The sequence below is a fragment of the Leptosomus discolor genome, chromosome 3 (assembly GCF_034619465.1).
Source record: "Leptosomus discolor isolate bLepDis1 chromosome 3, bLepDis1.hap2, whole genome shotgun sequence".
NCBI classification, from domain to species: Eukaryota; Metazoa; Chordata; class Aves; order Leptosomiformes; family Leptosomidae; genus Leptosomus; species Leptosomus discolor.
The window spans coordinates 23,793,746-23,813,009 of NC_141393.1; the positions used below are offsets into that span (position 1 = coordinate 23,793,746).

Here is a 19,264-nt window from a genome sequence, read left to right on the forward strand (position 1 = left end):
TTTCAGTGAAGTGGATAGTGTTTTTACAGAAGAAAAAAAATTGAATTATATTAAGTTTTCTGAAATTTTACATTGCAGTTTAATTTGTGTCATCTTGAAAATCATTGCAAAAGTCATTTACATAGCTGGTTAATAAGACTGCTGAATTTCTGGTAGAATTTTTAAGGCGTAACAACATGTTCCAGAGAGGTTAAGAAAATTTCCAGTATGAAGCAGTCAGGGCTTTGGTTTACAGTATGTTAGAATTTTAGAGATGGAACAATGATATTTAGCAGAAAAATACTTTAAACAATTTCAAGATGTAATTGCACATTAAATTACCACTTTAGCAAGGCCTTTGCTACATTGTTAGTTACCTATCTGTATTTAAACTTTCCAAACCTAATCAAAAAGGCATTAGAGAAAGTCTCTATCTTTCTCCTTATTAACATAGAAATGTATTACTTAAGATAATAGAGGAATAGTGACTCTGAGTCCAGTATCTCTGTGAATGTTTAATTGGCTTGGTTAGTGACTTATTCTTGTATTTTCATACTTCAGCTAGTGAATTGTCTTGGTTATTAAAATAGGACTCTGACTCCCTATTTTGCAAATCTTACACAGAACACTAGAAAATGGCTAGACTTTGTACATGTCTTAGCTTCAGATATATAACACAAATTAGTAATTTTGTAGTTTTTCTCCACTCATGTTAATGTATCTGCTTAGAAGTGAATGTATTTGAAATAATATGCCTGTCATGTTAATGAAAGCATATTTTAAGTTTTCCATTTGTTTTATAATTATAGTAAAAACTATTGTAAAAATATGAAGTAAATAAAAAATATACTATTGCTCTTAAGATACATATGTATATTTATATAATTTATGCAGTTGTGTTTTCTTCACTGTGTTATTTCTGTTTCTTCAAAGATGTGTGAGAAGAATACAAATGGAGATTTTTCTTTGCCTCTAGTAGTTGTTTATGACTAGAGACCTTTGAATTTCTGGTTGTGGAAATTTACAGCTTACTCTCATCATGAACTTCTAATGTAGTTGTTGGATTCAGACATAAAATTCCAGATAGTGTGACTTCCAAATCAGGAGGTATTACTCTGATGGGATAAAATCTTGGCCTTGAAGCTTGAGGCCAAGTTTCATTTACATTAGAAGTTCCCCATTGTTTTTTCTGTCCAGTTTTATATTATTGGGTTTTGTTGTTTTGGGTTTTTTGGTTTGGTCTTTTTTTTTCTACTAGGTCTATTGTTCTGTTCCCACTATTTTATAGTAGCGGAGAGATATGAGAGAGAGAAGCAAGAACTGGAGAAACATATTTTGGAGCTTAAAGCAAAGCTGAGTCATAATGTTGTGATGTCAGAGGTCGAAGAACTAAAGAGATGCATAGAACATAAAGACAAGGAGAAAGCACAGCTTGTAATGCACATTCAGGTAAGTTTTTGTTATTGTTGGGTTTTTTTTGTGTGTGGATGGTTTTTTTAAATCATTTCCCATATGTTGAAGGTAGGTGATACGCCAGGTTAGGGAGTAACCCTTAAAGCTAAAAGTAACTGTCATGCTCTTCTTAATTTATTCTGTAAATAACTTTGAAAGGTGGTCCGAGTTTGCGGAGGTTTTTCTCTCCCATCTTGTTAATAAACAAAAAAAGGAATTTGTTGTTGGCCATGAATTCGTGGTTTGGATTACTTCTCTTTCCCATGTGCAAAGAAAAGGTGATCTGATTTTATCAGCAGTTACCATTAATAATGGTTTCTGGAATTACTTTTATAAATTAGTATTTGATTCCTTATTCCCCATTCTATCATGCTTCAGATACAGAGATAACTTGTTCTATGATATAGTTCAGTAGAGTAACAAAAATAGTTCATAATGGCTCTTTTTTAGTAATTAGATGCAATATAATAATTATTAATAACTATTACTATTCTTATTTATGGTAAACACCCACTATTTAAAGTGATTCTCTGTGAAAACAATAACACTAGTCTGAGGCACTGGAATTTGAGTTAGAAGACTTTTACCTTGAACACAAAATGAGATATAAGGAGGCAGTAGCCTTTTTAAGACAGGAAATTTCTGTGGTTTTGGATTTTGTCTAGATTTGTCATTGTAAGATGCCTGAACAGTGACTGTTTTCTATTGTCTTTCATGACTGTCAGGAGCAATGAGGATATTTTCAAATCCCTATGTGGGATTTCAGTAGTGAAGTACTTAACATTTATTGTGCTTGTATTGGGGCATTCAGTAAGCCAGGGATTTTGTATTTTGCGTTTATTTTTCTAATGAAGGTACTATTTGAAACGTTGTTTTATCACTTTGGAAATTCAAAAATAGGAGGGTTGGGGTTTTTTTGTCTTTTCATAGATTTATAGGACTATGCTGTTCAGATTACTTCTGCTGCTCTTTCACCTTGTCAACTTCTGTGCCGATTTAAATCAAACCAATACATCAAATTACGTCTGGAAAAATTGAAGTCTCAAAATAAGTTCCTACATGCTTTGTGAAAACTGGTCATTCAACAGGTTTAAAAAGACCTGGAGTGCTTCTATAGAGGGTAAGGCAAGCAGCACTCATTTCCTGATGCCCATCAGCATTTGTATTCTAGCTGGCCAATACAACTGCAGACTAACCTGAAACATGCTGGTTTTTTGTTTTGTGCGGCCTGAGAAATTCCAGTTACTTTGGTGGCAGGAGTTAATTAGATAGAAACCAAATTTTTTTAAACTTCTGATTGTAGAACATGCATTCTTGAGGGTCAGAATGATGTTCTAATACTAGTTTCCTGCTCTGTGAAAATACTGATGGAAGAGCGCTCAGTCGGGGTCGTTGTCATTGCTATTGCTCTGAGTTAGAAATCTTTGACTTCCCTGACTGTCTCAACAGAAAATACTTTGTACTTCTTATCTGCTTCCCACTGCCAATCTCCTACAGAGGCAGTAACAGGAAAATAGCTAGTGTGTTTTTCTTTTCATGAGACATCAAGGAATGCAAGGATGTGAAATTCTAAACTTATGTACTAACAAAGCATTTTGTCAAGCCTGTTCTAACAGCTGCTCCTATCAGATAGTCTGATTCCCAGCTGGAAGCGACCAGTCACGTTTGACTTGAGTATAATTCATCTTTGGTTAGCAGGGAGGATGTAACTGCACTTGCCTCTGGTGTACATGTGGTATGAGAAATTTCTGTTGATTTATTTAAATGTCATTGTTTTCAACAGTTTCAGTAGTGTGTTGAACATGGAACTATATAGATAGGGGGCTGTTATGGCTGACTATTAGGACCTGACTACTATGACTAAGAAATAAACAAAGTAGGCAAATTAAGATGCAATATTCTAGCTTCTCTGTAAGCGTATGCTTCTGAAATTCTGGTTTACTAATTACTTCTCATTCTAATCAGGTCCAAGTAGTCTTACAGTATTGTCCATTAGAGCATAACAGCAGACAATCAGTTTGTTAAAATATTTCAAGTTTTCTGAGTGACAATTATCAATTTGTTTATTTAAGATGACAATTCTTCAGTAATATAAGTCTTTCAGTCTTATGAAGATTGATGAAGATCTTATCCTCATTAAAATTCATTTTATGGCTTTTTCGTCCTCTAAAGGTGGAACTGTTAGGCAATTATTTTCATTATATGAGCTAATTAAAATATCTGAAATTCAATAAGCAACACTGTTCTAAATTTAAGAGAGATTCTTACAAAATAAGAGAAATCAATACCTTTGCAAACCAGCCTGTTTTGCCATGTCAGGGGAGTTCAAATGCTGAAATAGTGCTACAGATAGATTTAAAATGGATAGATGCTACCCACTTTGATAAATTTTCTGCCTAAAATCACGTATCAACCTGGGAAGAAAAAAAAGGTCTTTTAGCTTTATCTCATATTTACATAAACCGTTACGTGTTAGAATGAGTAGCACTTAAAGCTTTGGAAAAATATGGAGAAGGCATCGCTTTAAGAATTTGATTTTGTGCACTATACCTTTTACTGAATGAATACACTTCTTGACTGATTGAATGTATGCATCTTTGATTATTCAATTCACAGAATTTGTTTGCATTAGAAATCTAAATCTTCAGGATTAATGTTTCATGATGCTTAGGTACAATATGATTGACAAGAGATGCAGATCAGATTGCAATGAATAAATTGATATGACATCTACATTCAGGAAAAATGAGTAAGAGAAATAATTAGGTGCATGATTTGGATAGCATTGCTGAAAACAGTGTCAATGACAAGCAGTATGATTACATAGCATTAGAATCTGGTGACTGCACTGCTGAGATACAGGGCAGAAAAAAGAGAGGAGGCAGAAAAATATAGATCCACTTTAGGTGACTAATGTAATTAGGGTGGTAGGGTGAAATGTCTTTTTCTCTGTTCTTAACAGTACAGAATATTTGCACATGACTGATATAGGGCATTACAGAATCGTAGAATGTTAGGAGTTGGAAGGCAAACCTCCTGCCGAAGCAGGACCACCTAGAGTTAGTTCTGTAAATTGTAGCAAATGAGTGATCCTCACATGCGTTTAAAATGTTCATAAAAGTTTTAAGGAAGGTTGTGCTGAATATACTACGTGCTGTGTTTTCTATACCTAGAATGAATTTTGTTTTGCAGTTTGTGGTGATTTTAGTTTTAAATTAGGTGTTGAAAACGCAGATCAAAAGTGTGGTATATGTAGTCAAGCCGGAGACTAGAAGTCCGAACTACACAAGTTACGAGAACAGTGGTAGTGTTACATCTTTAGTGCCTGCGGTGATCAATGCACACTTCTGATAAATAACTAAGCTTTAACTGGAAATTTTTGGCCCCTCTCTGCCTTCAGTTTCTTATGAAAGTTGAAAGCTGGATTACATGTTGGGATGTTGGGTATGTAGAAAACTAGATGCACAACTGTGTTACTTGGGGCAAATTTTGCATCTGGTTTTGACCTTATTAATCACCTCTGTTCTGCATCATCTCTAGCCAGAGCCTGTCAGTTGAAATGTCTGTAGTGGTGTTGTAGTCTGAGGGCTGATACAAACTTTAATCAGTTTTGAAAGTAATACTTGCATCAGACATCTAGAGCATTAATATGCTGTACCCCAGGATTTAGTAACTAGTCTTAATGACATTTTTAAGTGTTCCACAAACGTAATTCTCTCTTATAAAAATCTTCAGATATTAAAGCCAGGAGGAGAGTATTTGATGTTATGTTGGTGGTGACTGAGTTGACATGAGTATTCTAATATCTTCCCCTTGGTTCTGTTAGCAGTGGAACTATGAAAATGCGGCAGTAAAATTAATCAGATTAGAAAAGTTGAGACCCAGAATTGTCCTGTGTAAAGACAGAGAAGAGACAATATACCACAATCAGGAATTTTCTACAGTAACCGCAGTGCAAAATATGCTAACAATTGCTGCATATGTATGTACAATACACTTTAGCAATGAACTGTTCTGAATATCCTGGGTTGCTTCTGTCAGGAGAACCTCTGTAGTGTTGTAGTGTCACAGAATATTGTCATGCTTCTGTTGCATCCAGAGCAGCTCACTGAGTTTTCTGGGTGACTGACCTTCAGCAACCAAAGATACTAGATACTCCTTGGAATCTGGAGTTTTAATCTATGAAGGCAGCATTTCTCATCTGCATAGAGATTTTTTTGGGAATCACAGGTGCTTAGTAATTCACTGCGTGGAAGAGAAACTCAGGTGTCCAAGGAATGTGATTTTTTTCTAATAAGTGCAACCTCCTGGCATTGCTTGTCTTTTCTCTTAGATTATTTCATTCTTGCTTACTACAGTCTCAACTGAGAAGGAGAAAATTGGATGAAAATTAAACAAACAGACAACCAAAACCCTCAAACCACATCTCGATATTTCTGTCTTGTAGAATCCTTAAAATATTTACATTCCAAATTACCTAGAAGGGTAATTGCAAGATAGGAATGTGAAAATTAGGGTATATTCTGCAAGATCTACAGTAAGCATCACTCTGCCAAATTCCCTTGGCATAGTAAAAGGGCATTCTGCAAGGCTTAAGAAACAGCTGTATCTGGTGGAACCCCTGTCAATATGTGCACCAATACGGTTGTGACATTGAGCTCGTGGTCCAGGCTTCAGCAGTACAGAACTGAAGAGGATACCTTCAGACACATTCTGTTGGACATGAACCTGCTGACAGCCTTAAGCACTAAGTTTAAGCATGTTCCCAAAACAAAGATGGAGACTGAGATCTGTGATAATTCCAACTTCTCTAGCACTAACAGGGCTCTGGGCACTGTAAATCTAGACAGACCTGGGAGTTGGATTAAGGTATAGTCTGTGGTAAGGACTGATATTTCTCTTTGACCAGTTCCTTCAAATCCCACAACACTGGAGGCTGAGAGCAAACTTATGCTTATTGCGTTAGGTGTTTAATTTATTTTTCTTTTAGTGACGCTTTCTTTATCTTCTGAATGCTACGGCATCCTAATGAAGGACAATGCCTTTCCCACAGATAACACAGTATTTCACCCTCAATGCTAATGAAAAAATGAACCTCCCAAACAAACCAACAAAAAAAAAAGAAAAAAGAAAAAAAGAAAAACTAGCAGAATAGGCCTTCACAGTGGCTGACTGAGCCCTTGTCTGAGTTTCAGCCTGTGCTGAACTTTTATTCTACTGGCCACGGCTGCAGTAGAATGTGCATTTACAGACAACTTTGCAAAGGAAATAGTCAAGCTATGTACCTTATGTTAATCATAACACTTTATGATGTATTGTCTGCATGCATGTTTAATGCTCTTTGCAACAGGGATTCTGTGGCTGAGAGGAAAGTGAAGACTAAAAGGCTAAAGGGAAACTGAGGATTGAGACTCCTACAGATGTCTGTATACAAAATGATATAAAACATAATGGGGAAATAGTGGTACCTACTTGCTCCAAGTAGTGTTACTTTAGCATTCGAGACTGACCATATGTGCATCCATAGGATGCAGGTATAAACATTCTATGCAAGATACTGTGTTATTTTAAGAGAAAATAGGTGGCTTTCAAAACTGAAGGTCTTGACAGACTTATGAACAGTAGGCTCATGGTATTTACTTTATTAAAATTTTGCATATTAAATCGAACTTTTTAAAAAATATACTAAAATTGAAAAATGTGATGCTATACATCTAGTTAATTATCACTTATTTTTAGTTGTAAAGATTCTTTAGAAAGAAATTAAAAACTTAAGTTTATAAGATCATCATTATGAAATGAAACCACAAGGTCATACTTTCACAGCCCACCACTGCCAAGTACAGTGATCTTCCAATGACAACAGTAATTTGCGTAATTCTTTCTTACTATCAAAACAATCTTAATTCTCATAAAATCAAAATTAGGCATTAAATACACGTAGTAGTGTAACTTGCTTAATGGAGCTTTGTGTTGTATTAACTATTTACTATCTTCTGATAGTACAGTTCCACAAAAACTGGTAATCGGTCATTTTCTGAGAAGTGTTTGTCTGAAAGGGGTGATATATTCAGCAAGGTATGATCTGCTGACCCTGTTGATTGTTGTTTCCAATCGTTAAATAAAAACTGCGTCCTTTTGGATGATTCTGATGACATCTAGGTATTCATTGTTGTAAAGGATTGCTTCAAATCAACCACAATGTTGACATGTGTGCCAGCAGGTAATGACAAATGGCAAAGAGATTACTTGCATGTAACTGTTCTGTTAGAAATGCTAGTTTAAAAATTATAAACAGTCATCCTACTTTTTTCACAGATTGCTTGGAAATTGGGATTGTGTATTGGGATTTTCCAAGGAACCAAAAGGCACAACTATAATCTTTTTTTTAATAGACATTTGAGCTCTGTACATGGACCGTGAGGTTTGAGGTGTGCTTTTACAGATATTGAAGCGAAAAAAAAATCTCTAACAAATAGTGCTTGTATATGTCTGTTCCCTTTGTGTGAATGTATGTATATGCCACACCTGGAAGGAGACTTTCTTCTTTCTGGGAAACCTATTGCTCTATGTGTATAGATGATAGGTATGAACTCTTTTTTTTTTTTCTTACTTTCTTATTTTTTACTTTCTTATTTTTATGACAGCCCATATCTGAAAAGTTGCTTCTTTAATGCTTAAAATACCAGTAGGGCAAGCCCTTATAGATCAGACAGAATTTTGACAGCTGCATACATGTTAATGTACAGATACACATATGGTTATCATATGTCAAATAGGAATTCAAAAGTACAGGTCAGTACACTTGGGATCCCTGTTATAATATTCTAAAAACAAAGTGTGTGGAGATTCACTGTTTCTCTATCCTCATGCTTTACAGGAAAAGTTGCATGAAATGCTGATATGCTATGCTGCAGTTTTCCATCTGATTTCAGCTGGTTTGGGTCTACTTGCTTAACTTTTCTAAGCAAAGTGCAAACTATTTGCAAAGATCTATCTTATTTTCACAAATTGTAAAAATAAAACATTAACATTTACATATATATTGGTACATCCATGTCAAAGTTCATTTTCACTCCTTGTGAAAGTAACTCATGTTGATAAATTAGCTGTGCTCCAAGATAAACATCTAAAACAAGTGTTCCCGTTTTTTTAAATTTACTGTAAATCAATAAATTGGAGATTAAGATTTGCTTCTACACAGTGAAATGAATATTTACAATTAATTGAACATTGTTTTCTGTGTTTTAAGCTCAGACTCATATTTCATTAAAAAGTCTGTGGGAACTGTAGTTGTATTAATGAAGTGTGTTCTTTGGGAGAATTATAGAGAATTATACGTAAATAGGTTTTTTTAATGATGCAGAGTTGAATAGTACTTCAATTTAGGCTGACATCCTCTATGGTGTCTCCAGAAAGACATGAAATGGGAAGTGATGATAATATGTGTAATCACACAACTCTGAAGAAATGATGACCCATTTTAGAAAATCTCTGGGAGGGTAAATATAATGTTTGACTGTATTTTATCGGCCTATTTTTAACTTCTGCTACATTCAAAATTTAAATTCTTGCCTTTAAAGAAGTATTGTAATCTCTGCTTTTACTTGCAGTTAAACTCATTTTTATAAAATTTTGCTAGTTGCAGCTTGTGAGGTGTTTTTGGTTGGTGGTTTTGTCTTATGAATCAAAACTTTTTTACAAGGTTAGGCCTGGTTGTTTTGCCTAGTGAGCTTCAAAATGCATGTTTAACAGTGAAGCAGAATATACATGTGTGTTTTCTCATGTATAGAGCTGTAAATCTAGAAAGACTTTCCTGTTTTCATTTTGCCACCTGTGTAAGATTTACTCCCAACTATTCTGCAGTGTATTTACCTATTGTTTTGTTATCTGTATCTCATTTCTGTCTAGAGCGGGAATATTTGTCCTACAGGTGAGCAACTGATTGTCCAGTGGATAATGCTACTCCTGTTTTGCATCATGGGTACAAGTAGCAAGCTGGACTGATTGTTCTTGTCTGTAGCATCAGTCCATTCCTGTCTGTATTTTCTGGCAGTACCGCAGTCTGTCACATGTGAGAGTGCAAATGCAGTCATCTTTCCAGGACAGCAAATGCTATCCTGAAAAGACTGATACAGTTTATTGCCTCCCAGGAGGTAATGGCCAGGTTTGGAGGGAAAAAGACCCCAGCACACCCACAAAGAAAAGCCCAACCAACAAACCCAAGTCACTGCCTCCCACCCTTGTGGAAGGACCCTTTGTCTAGTCATTCTATGTGCATAGACTGTAAAGTTGCTTATTCTTTCCTAGGCAAAGAATTTTTCCCTTGTCCCTTCTGAATTGCACCCTCTTTGTCAGACTACGTCTCCAATTTGTTTCAGTTGTTCTGAAATCTAATCCTCTTCTCTGAAGTATTTCCATCCCTTGAAGCTTGATAATATCTTTGACTGACTATAGAGGAGGCTTAATAAATTCATCTAAGTCATTAATGAAAATACTGAATGGTATGAAAGCAGTCTAAATAGGCCCGAAATACAGAATACTAATGTGAAATTCTACGTGATCTTAATAAAATTCAGTTTTGCTATTGAGGCTTTAATAACTGGTTTCTGAATATACCCTTGTGGAAGGTATATGGAGATCTTTTTTCCTGACTTGCTTATGAGACTGTCTTGAGAATTATCATCAGATTTGAATAGGCAGCTCTTCTTATTTTTAAGATATGTGGTTTCAATTCTGTTCAGTATTGAAAGGTCAACTAATGTTGGCTCTAATATGCTTGCTACATTTTCAAATATCTTTGACTTTGTTCTAGAAACATCTACCAAGTTGCTGTATTCTCTTTGTATCTGTCAGTGCCTTCCAAAATTCCCTTGTTGCTTCCATAAAAGCAACCAGCATAAACTTGGGTAATAGCTAGCTCATCTACTATAGATTACTTTTGTTGTGGTGGATGCTATTCTTTCCTTGCCAATTTTCTTTTTGCTCTCATCTGTTTGTATTCATCTCGTTACATCTTAGTATTTGCCTTATTCCATACTTGTCTTGTGTGTAACATATGAGGATCCTGGTCAATGATTCCTTCTCAAACTTAAAATGTAAATAAGAACAACCAGAAGAGGAACAAATGCAGAAAGTAAAAGATGGGATAGAGTAACCATGTTTTTTATATCTTGTGTTGAAATTCTTTACTCCTGCAGAGGGGGAGATTCTGTGAGCTAACAGGGCTTTCCCTCGTAGTCAAGGAGATCTTTCACGCTATTTATGTTTTAGATGGAAATATGATTTAACATCACTGCATGTTGTTTAATAAGGTTTCATATTACATATCTTTGGAGTTGGTATTTTCATATTTTGCTATGGTGATTCCAGGTGTTAACATCTGACCTGGAAAACCGGGAGAAGCAGCAGGAAAAAATGCTGGACCAGCTGAAGGAGATACAGAGTTGTTACAAGGCTTGTGAGAATGGGCGTAGACAAACTGAACTCCAGTCTGCTGAGTTAGCTCAACAGGTTGAAGAGAGTACCAAGGAAGCAGAACGGTACCTCACTGAATTCAAGCACTCGGAGTCACTCAGGCTGGAGATTGAGAAAAAAAGAGAAGATTTGAAGGTGAGAGCACAGGAAACCATCCGCCAGTGGAAGCTGAAATGTAAGAAACTGGATCGTGAGGTGGAAAAACAAAATGAAACAATCAACGAGCTGGTGGATAAGAACAGTCAGGTAAGATTGACTGGGGGTTTTTTGGTACCCATTCTGTTTGTTCTAGAAATTAAGATAAGGAGTTTATGTATGCAAACTGACTTAAACCGCTTTCTGCCTTAAGTTCTGGAACAAATTTTCGTGTGAACTACAAAACAGCCTAGTAGGTGGCGATAGTTTTCAGCTATTAGAGTTCCACATTCTCTTCTTTATCCAGTATTTACTGCAGTCTCTTCACTTAATCAAAGCTTTCTTCTAGCAAAGAAGAAAGTTTCTCTGAATGTTGCTTTTGCTTTACCTTTTCAGTTAACATAACTTAGCTCATTTTTAGTTAATTTTTAAGGAAATAATATGGTGTTATTTTTTGTAAAAAAAGTTTTACTCACACTAAGTAATAACCCATGTTCAAGTTATACATTGTCTCACATAGTGGACAGTGGTCATATCTTTGAAAGTACGTGTTTACTTTGACTATGTGTGTCAGATTGCCAGCAGACTGTAATGCTGTATGGATGTTGGCACAACTAGTGTCTTTGAAATTCCATTCTGTATTCAAGCTTTTCTCAAACTCTAGGCTTTGCAATGACATATTTTATTGCCAATAAAGGCTACAGTTCTGAAACATCGTAAGGGCTGCAACTCGGTTTGGATTTGATGTTTGGAGGCAGAAAAGTAGATTTCTTTTTTTGTTTGAGAATGCAGAGCTTTTTATCAGTCTGGAGATTTTAGCAAAAAAGGCATTCTTACCTGCATTTGGGATGAACATGCTGCTGACACCTACTATGCAGTTCCTGGGTTTTTCGACTCATCTGGATAGAGAGTCTATGTTCCTTATATTTTCGTAACATCTTGCTTTTTTCAATGCTTTTCATGAATATTTTGTTTCAGCCTCTTTATATTTTTCAGAACTTTTTTTTTGAAAAAATCAATTTGAAAATTGATCATGTAACATTTCTGGGCTTTTCATTTGTCTTTGTTCAGTGTGGGAAACCACTTGTTCCTCTCTTCTTCCTATAAAGTTTCTCAGGGGAAAACATTGGGTCTTTTTATTTTTTTTTTCTTTTTGGCTTAGCAGAATTCCTTCACTTTTTCTAGTCCTGACACTGCTTTAAAGACACCAATGCTAATGTTGATCATCCCATATTGAAATAGTAGTAGAAACAATCATTCTGTTTGTAATAAGTCTGTGGGTCTTTGTGTTTTCTAGTAGCTGGGTCAAAAGATGCCTGCTTCTGTAGTGGCTGGTATAGTGCTAAGCTTCATGCTTTGAGCTTTTATCTTAACTTACATGCTCTGCTAATGCAGCTGATCATATTGTATGGCCTATTTTTGGTTTTACAGAGCTTCCCTCACCTCTTTTCACTTATTTTCTAGTGTTGTGCATCCAGTTTAGGTTACTAGATCTGATGGGTTTGAGATAGCCCCATGCCATCCTTTGCTTTGTCCTGCTCAAAGACTGTAGTTTTCAAGGAGTATATGGTATGAAGTATGGGATGCCTGTATTCATCTCATGTTGTTCCTGATCCAGTAACCTGTTCTGAGACTGATATGTGAATCATACGAGCATGGTCAAAGCACAGCAGAAGTAACAATGGGGCTAATACTGAGTTGAAATTACCGAACTCTAGCAGATCTAAGCTGTGATTCTTGGAGTTGCTGTTTCTTTCCTGGACTACTTAGCATATTCGTTATTTTTTTTGTTATTATTTGCTCTATCTATGCTCCAACAGTTCATTCCATAGTAACCTTGTTGTATTGGTTAGCTCTAGCAGTTTTTTGAGGAAATAAGGTTTGCAAACATTGAAGAAGTTGGCCATCTCTTGCCTAGATAAATGGAGGTGTTAAGGAAAGGAAGAAAACCTGAATCATTTAGAAATCATGTATGTCTCGTAACAGACAAATGAGAAGCAAAAAGTAGAGGAGTTGTGAGTAAGAAGCAGGAGGAGCCCCAAAAGACTCTGAAATCACTGTTCACATAAATGTGTGGGCAGGCCTTTGTAATGGCAATTGATAGTGCTGTCCATGTTGAAATTTGCTTTGTTACATAACAATCCTTGACGTGGAATTCACCTCTTTTTATGTGACAAAATGCACGAAAATGCGAAATGCAGTCCCTTTGGTCTAAGCTCCATTTAAGAAATGCTGTCAGTACTTGTTCTTGTTTTTAAAATCATCAGCATCTTTCCAACAAGTTTGAGGTTAAGTGTCACTCGGGAAGAAAATCTCTTTGTTGGAGGGTATGTAATAACAAATAAACTGTGCATCATTGTGGAGGAGAAAAAAAAGTACAAACAATATTTCATGTTCTCAATACAAAGATTTAGACAGTTTTAATATGAGGATATAATCAATCTAGACACAGCATTTGTGATAAGCTTCAGGGAACTAGATGAACATAATCTAAACAGCTTTGAAATATACAGACAATTGGCATCTGAGACAAAACTCTATAAAAATAAATAATAAAGAAAAAGGAGATATGGCAATCTGTTGTCTCTGATTTTTATTATAGGACTTCGGAGTGTTGATGGCAAATTTTCAAAATTGGAATACTGTGGAAGGCTAGGCTGAGCTGGCCACTTAGGAATGACAGAGGCTCTCTATTAACCCCTCTCCCCTCCCAGAAAGGAAAGGGAGAGAAACTGATGGTTTGGAAAAGAAAACTGAAACAGCTTTAATGAAACAATAAGAATAAGAAAAAATACAATAATAAAAATTAGAAAATAACAAAATATATACAAATATACAAAACCAATACCAAACCAAACACACACACCACCACCCCCCCCCTAATAACTGGGAGGTCCCAGGCTGGACTTAGCAGCAGACAGGAACCAGATGCAGGAGCTGGATTCAGGAATCCATGGATCGGGTTTGAAGACAGAAGAATGGAGAGTTCTCCTTGGATGTCGGCCATCAAGGAAGAAGGCTTGATCCTTGTGATCACTCAGCTTTATACTGAGTATGATGTATATGGGACGGAATACTTAGTTGGTCAGTTGTGGGTCACCTGTCCGGTTTGCTTCTCCCTGCAGTTGTGACTTTTTTACGTGCTTGTGACCCTTTTCACTTCTGAGACCCCAATGTGGGGCACAAGATTTAGCAGTGACCTTGGTTGCTATAGGAGCATGTACAAGTGAGAGCTTTTCTGCACAGTCTTCCTTAGTGGTAACTATAAGCGTTATCACTGCTAGAATCAGTCACTGTCTCGAAAAACATGCTGTTGATTTCAGAAAGTGCAGTTGCTTAGAAGAGGCTTAACTGAAAAGTAAAATCATTGAACAGAATTCGTTCTGGTTTAGCCCAAACCAGGACAATTACATTCATAGCTTGCAATTTTGAGATGTTCCAAATATTTGTAGACAATAGGTGGGCTATAGAAAGATTGTTTATGTTTCTGTCTTTTGGAGTTTTGGGGATAATTTGGTTAAATCTTGCCTATGTGGTTATCGTTGATATTAGTTGACAGTGGAATCTCTAACATCTTGTGTCTTCTGGAATATATCTTCTTTTAAGTGTGGAATGTAGAAAACATCCTTAAACACAAAGCAAGTTACTTACAGATTTTTTTATCTTTTTATCTTACTATTGGTTTGGTTTTGTTGGGGTTTTTGGATGTTGGGTTTTTTTGGTAACCAAATCATGCAACTAGAATTGTAAGACAATTTTAGGAAGGTTGAAATACTGGTATTTCTTCAGAAAAGAGACATGATGGTCATTACCCCTTATCTTCGATTTAGAATTTTTGTACTTTGTTTTGCATTGTTTATTCTTGATTACAATTACAAATTGTTTTATTATTTTTAACTTGCACATTGTTAACCTTAATTGCCTTCTTGTTCTGGATTATTTCAAGTAATTCTGCTATATCTGTAAGAAATGTTTACAATTAGTGGAAACAGACAGGAAAATTCAGTATAAAATTTGTTTAAGCCTGTTTAAAGAACCCCAGTTGTTCGTGATACACCAGGAAAATCTCATGCTGTCCCTCTATCGTTCTTTTTTTTTCCTGTAGTAGTTGTGTGTGGCTTACGATAGGTGTACTGTAAATTCCTTCTTATTTTAAACAGAATGTTCTGTAACTTGAGTAAGAATCAGGAATGGCATGTGCAACATGAGTTTAATGATACGTACCATTTAGTAACACACACTATTTGCAGTGCAAATTTTTCCTGCCATTTACCACACTTTCTAGGATTTTTTTAACCTGAAGCTATATTAATGTTGGAAAAAAACCTCAACCCTTAAGCTCCTTAGGAAAACAGTGGAATTTTTATTAAATGTGACTGATTCTTATTTTAAAGATGAAATCTTCATTTCTTGGCTCTGATGCATGAGTGAACCAGGCTTTTAACTGCTATTCATCTCCTGTGTGCCGTTTCAAAAATAGAGTTGATAGTTGATATACATCATGTGTAATATTTTACAAAGTAAGCAAACCAAGTCAGCCTATGAAATGGACTTGTAGGTAAGTGGGGTGTGACCAATAGTCCCCCCTGTATTCTGCTGCATTACTCTATTGTCTCATTTCTTCCATCTTGCTATTTGGAGGAACTAGCAAAGAAACCCATCTCATCTTACAAAGAGGGTGAGAAAAGCAGCAGATTAACCAAAACTATTCCTGCTTAGGAGGCTAGATCATTTAAGGACAAGTATGCCTTTGAAATCACAAATACTATGTAAATTTAAAGAAACACTGAATACATTTGAACTGAGTTCATAACAAGAAAAGATTTTGTATTATCACAGAACAAAGTGTGCTAATTGTTCCTTAGACATTAGGAATGTCTAAGGACATTTTTCCAACAATTTAATTACTTTAGGTTGCCCTGGATTTCTTTTTCTTCTTTCTTAGGCTCTTAAAGAAAAGGATGACCTCAGAAGTCAACTTCTCTCTGCTATACACCAGATAGAAAACCTTCGGAAAGAGCTGAATGATGTACTTACAAAGAGAGCCCAGCAGGAAGAACTCCTCCACTGCAAAGAGGTAACACTGAATGAAATGAAGTCTCACCAGGTGTCTCTTGAAGAAGAGATCAAAGAAGTTCAAGGTACTGTAACTAAATTGGAGAATGAGTTGAAAAAGCAAGTCTTTCTGCAAAATCAATTGCAAGCTGAAAAGGAACACTTGGAGACAGAACTTGCAACTAGTAACTTGATCCATAAAAAAGACCAAGAAAGACTCTTAGAAATGCAAGGAGATGTAAAAAACTTAAGCTCTGTACGTGTGGAACTAACAAACAGAATAGCAGAAGAGGAGAAAGTAAAAAAGGAATTACATAAGAGCCTCTCAGACCTCCAGAAACAGCAGGAATCTAGGCATGAAGAGATTACTTCAGCTAACAGGCAGCTGAAGATGGAAAGAGAAGTGCACCAACAGGAGCTGGCAGATCTTAGATCAGAGTTACAAAATGCTAAAATCAAACATGAACGAAACGTTCAAGAGCTCATGAAACTCCTTAAACAAGAAAAGGATGATGCAGAGGCTCAGATTAGAATCCTAAAGGTACTTATTCTGAAGAATTGCAATATCAGATTTTTTTCCTTTTTTTTCTTTTTCCCATGTTGATTGATGAATGTAGTAAGGCATGGGTTTTAAAACATTTTTAAACACATTTTATTGCAGGTCATCATAAGTTTAAAGTTCAGGGTAAAAATGGTACAGTAACAGTTTTAGTTAGGTCAAAAACTTTTCTTAGTTCAACAGTAGTGAAATAGGTATGCCTGTGATCAGAACAGAAGGAAATATATGAGGCTGTAGTGTTTTAATATGATTTGATCCTTTCTTCTTCAAGTATTACTTTACAACTATTGTCATGGCCCAGTTAAGGGACTTGCAGTATTTCATGGATGATGCATTTTTGTAAATGTTTAAATTGTGTGATGCAGAAATACGGTTGTTGTATGTGGAAACACTTTCAGAATGTGAATGGTGATAATGTATAACAATTGTTAAGGTTAATTTTGATCTTTCTACTTATTTTTTTAGAATTTCTAATTTCTGTATAATTTCTCAGAAAAGTGACTATGTTCATATAGTACATGATGAAATATAGCATTTTATTAATAAAGAAACAAGTCAATGTCTTTAGTTTACATCATTTGCTCAGGCTGTTGCTTTGGAAAGAAAACAAGCGTTTTAGTGGCTTAAAGTGGTCTGAATAAAATTGAAAAGTTAAACTGGTCTGAATGGCACAATTAACACTCAATGGTTGTATAAGCTATACATTGCACTTTTATTGAAGCAATTTTGATTACATGGTTAAATATATTTGTAAAATAGTATTTTGTATGTTCTAATAATATATTCATATTAGTTTTCTAGATAGGTTGTAAATTACCAGCTTGCTTTGAGTGCACTTCTGAAGCACTGTAAATACTCTTTCCACTTCAGTTCCATCAAATTAAAAATTTTCTCATGTCAAAATTCTACCAATTTAACCATAAAAAGCTATAAAATCCTTAATTAAAGCTTAAGTGATTCATGATCTACTTCATAAGTAATACAAGCATATTTATTTCCTTTTTCTTCCCACAAATATACAACTAGTTAAAACTGCAGATTTACCACATTTTTGCAGTTATGAATTGATATTACTTAGAAAGGAATGGTTAGTTATTTAATATATCATCCATGACATAATTGACAATAATTCTTATGCACTTGGTAACACAGAAAGCATTTAATGAAGATGACAATAAAAAAATCTAGATGGTTGTTAGTGAAAGGATCATTAAAATCGAAATATTTTGAAAGCAGGGCTTAACATTGGGGACTTAATTTGTAATGTGTCTAGCATTACTGAAATGATCTGTCCAAATACATGGTTTTTCTTTGACAAGGACATGGAAATTAAGACTGTACATTTGATGTCAAGGGGAGAGAAGGAAAGTGTATGCTGGATGGTAGTAAGCAAAAAAAAATGAGCTGATCATGATTATGTGTTCCTCTTCTACAGAAAGGTCAATGTTACAGTAAGGGCCTTGATATCAGTACTGATTGTTGTACCTAAACAGAATATTTTAAAAATTCACTTCCTTCTTTCATTTACAGTGCCATGACTTTCCCGGCATCCTTAGTCTACGTACTTTTTTTTTTTACAGCTTTTTGTCTCTGAAACAGAGAGGAGCAGAGGGCTTGTGGGAGATTAATTTTGTAAGATATTAGGGTAGGCAACTTTATCAGAACTACACAAAATGATAATGCACAACATTCTCTAGATTCAAGGACTGTGCAACAAAGTAGATAATCATATCCGTCTGTAGTAAGATCTGATAAGAATGAATGGTTACTTTCTGTCTGAACTCATATTACATTGCAGTTGGGTTTCAGTTTTATGGACATACATTTCTTCCAAATTAAGGTAAACTTAGCATGCATTTTATCAAATTGTATTTAAATATTGTGGGTTTAGGGAAGCCAACAGCAACGTGGTTTTTTACTTATTATCCTTGTTTGTTTTTGGTTTTGTTTTTTTTGGGGGGGGGGGCTGGTAAGTTTTTGTGCCTAGTAACCAATTGTCTTTTACAGTAACAATCTTGACCTTATTTATGCCTCAGTCCTGTCCAACCTTTGTAACTGCTTTTGGGAAAGAATCTATATCACCCTGTCCAAAGGTTGTTAACGTTAAAGTCTTAAAAATAAAGGTCAACTGGGAGAGAATAGGGAGTAAAGGGAAATTTAACACATTTATTAAGACCCAAAGCCTTAAACTTAACCAGAGGAGGAATTTTGAGTTACTTTCAGGAAATCAAGGGTGCAGAGCCCTGTGTTTACAGGACCGACTTTTGATCATTATTACTCCTTCCTCACTTGCTTCCTCTGTATGATACTTTCTGCCTCAGTCTTTTGTGGCTTTCTGTAGTATTGCACTGGATTGAAAAATTATGAGGTAGTTAAGGATTTCTTGGGTTAGTAGGGGAGGTACTACAAGAATATTGTACATTGCAGTGGAACTGGAGAAGAACATAGAATTTTGTACGATATGTCAGTGTGGAGAAGGATCTTACTGTCTTAGTACTGAGATTCTGGTGCTAAAGCTTTTAATTCGTTTCTGCTAGAACATCCTAAAGGTTTGCCAACCAATATCTCTATAATGTCTTTTTAAAAATTATTAATATTTAAAATGAT

At 35.4% G+C, this 19,264-nt stretch overlaps 1 protein-coding gene across 1 annotated transcript in view; it reads left to right on the top strand.

The window, feature by feature from the left end:
* The window catches only part of CEP128 (centrosomal protein 128), a 134,811-nt gene that overhangs the window by 41,530 nt on the left and 74,017 nt on the right, over nt 1-19,264 (top strand). Inside the window, exons 12-14 of the mRNA XM_086463075.1 lie at nt 1,268-1,428; nt 10,804-11,154; nt 15,989-16,639. Of these exons, the coding sequence (XP_086319201.1) occupies nt 1,268-1,428; nt 10,804-11,154; nt 15,989-16,639 (1,163 nt within the window). The remainder of the gene's footprint in view (nt 1-1,267; nt 1,429-10,803; nt 11,155-15,988; nt 16,640-19,264) is intronic.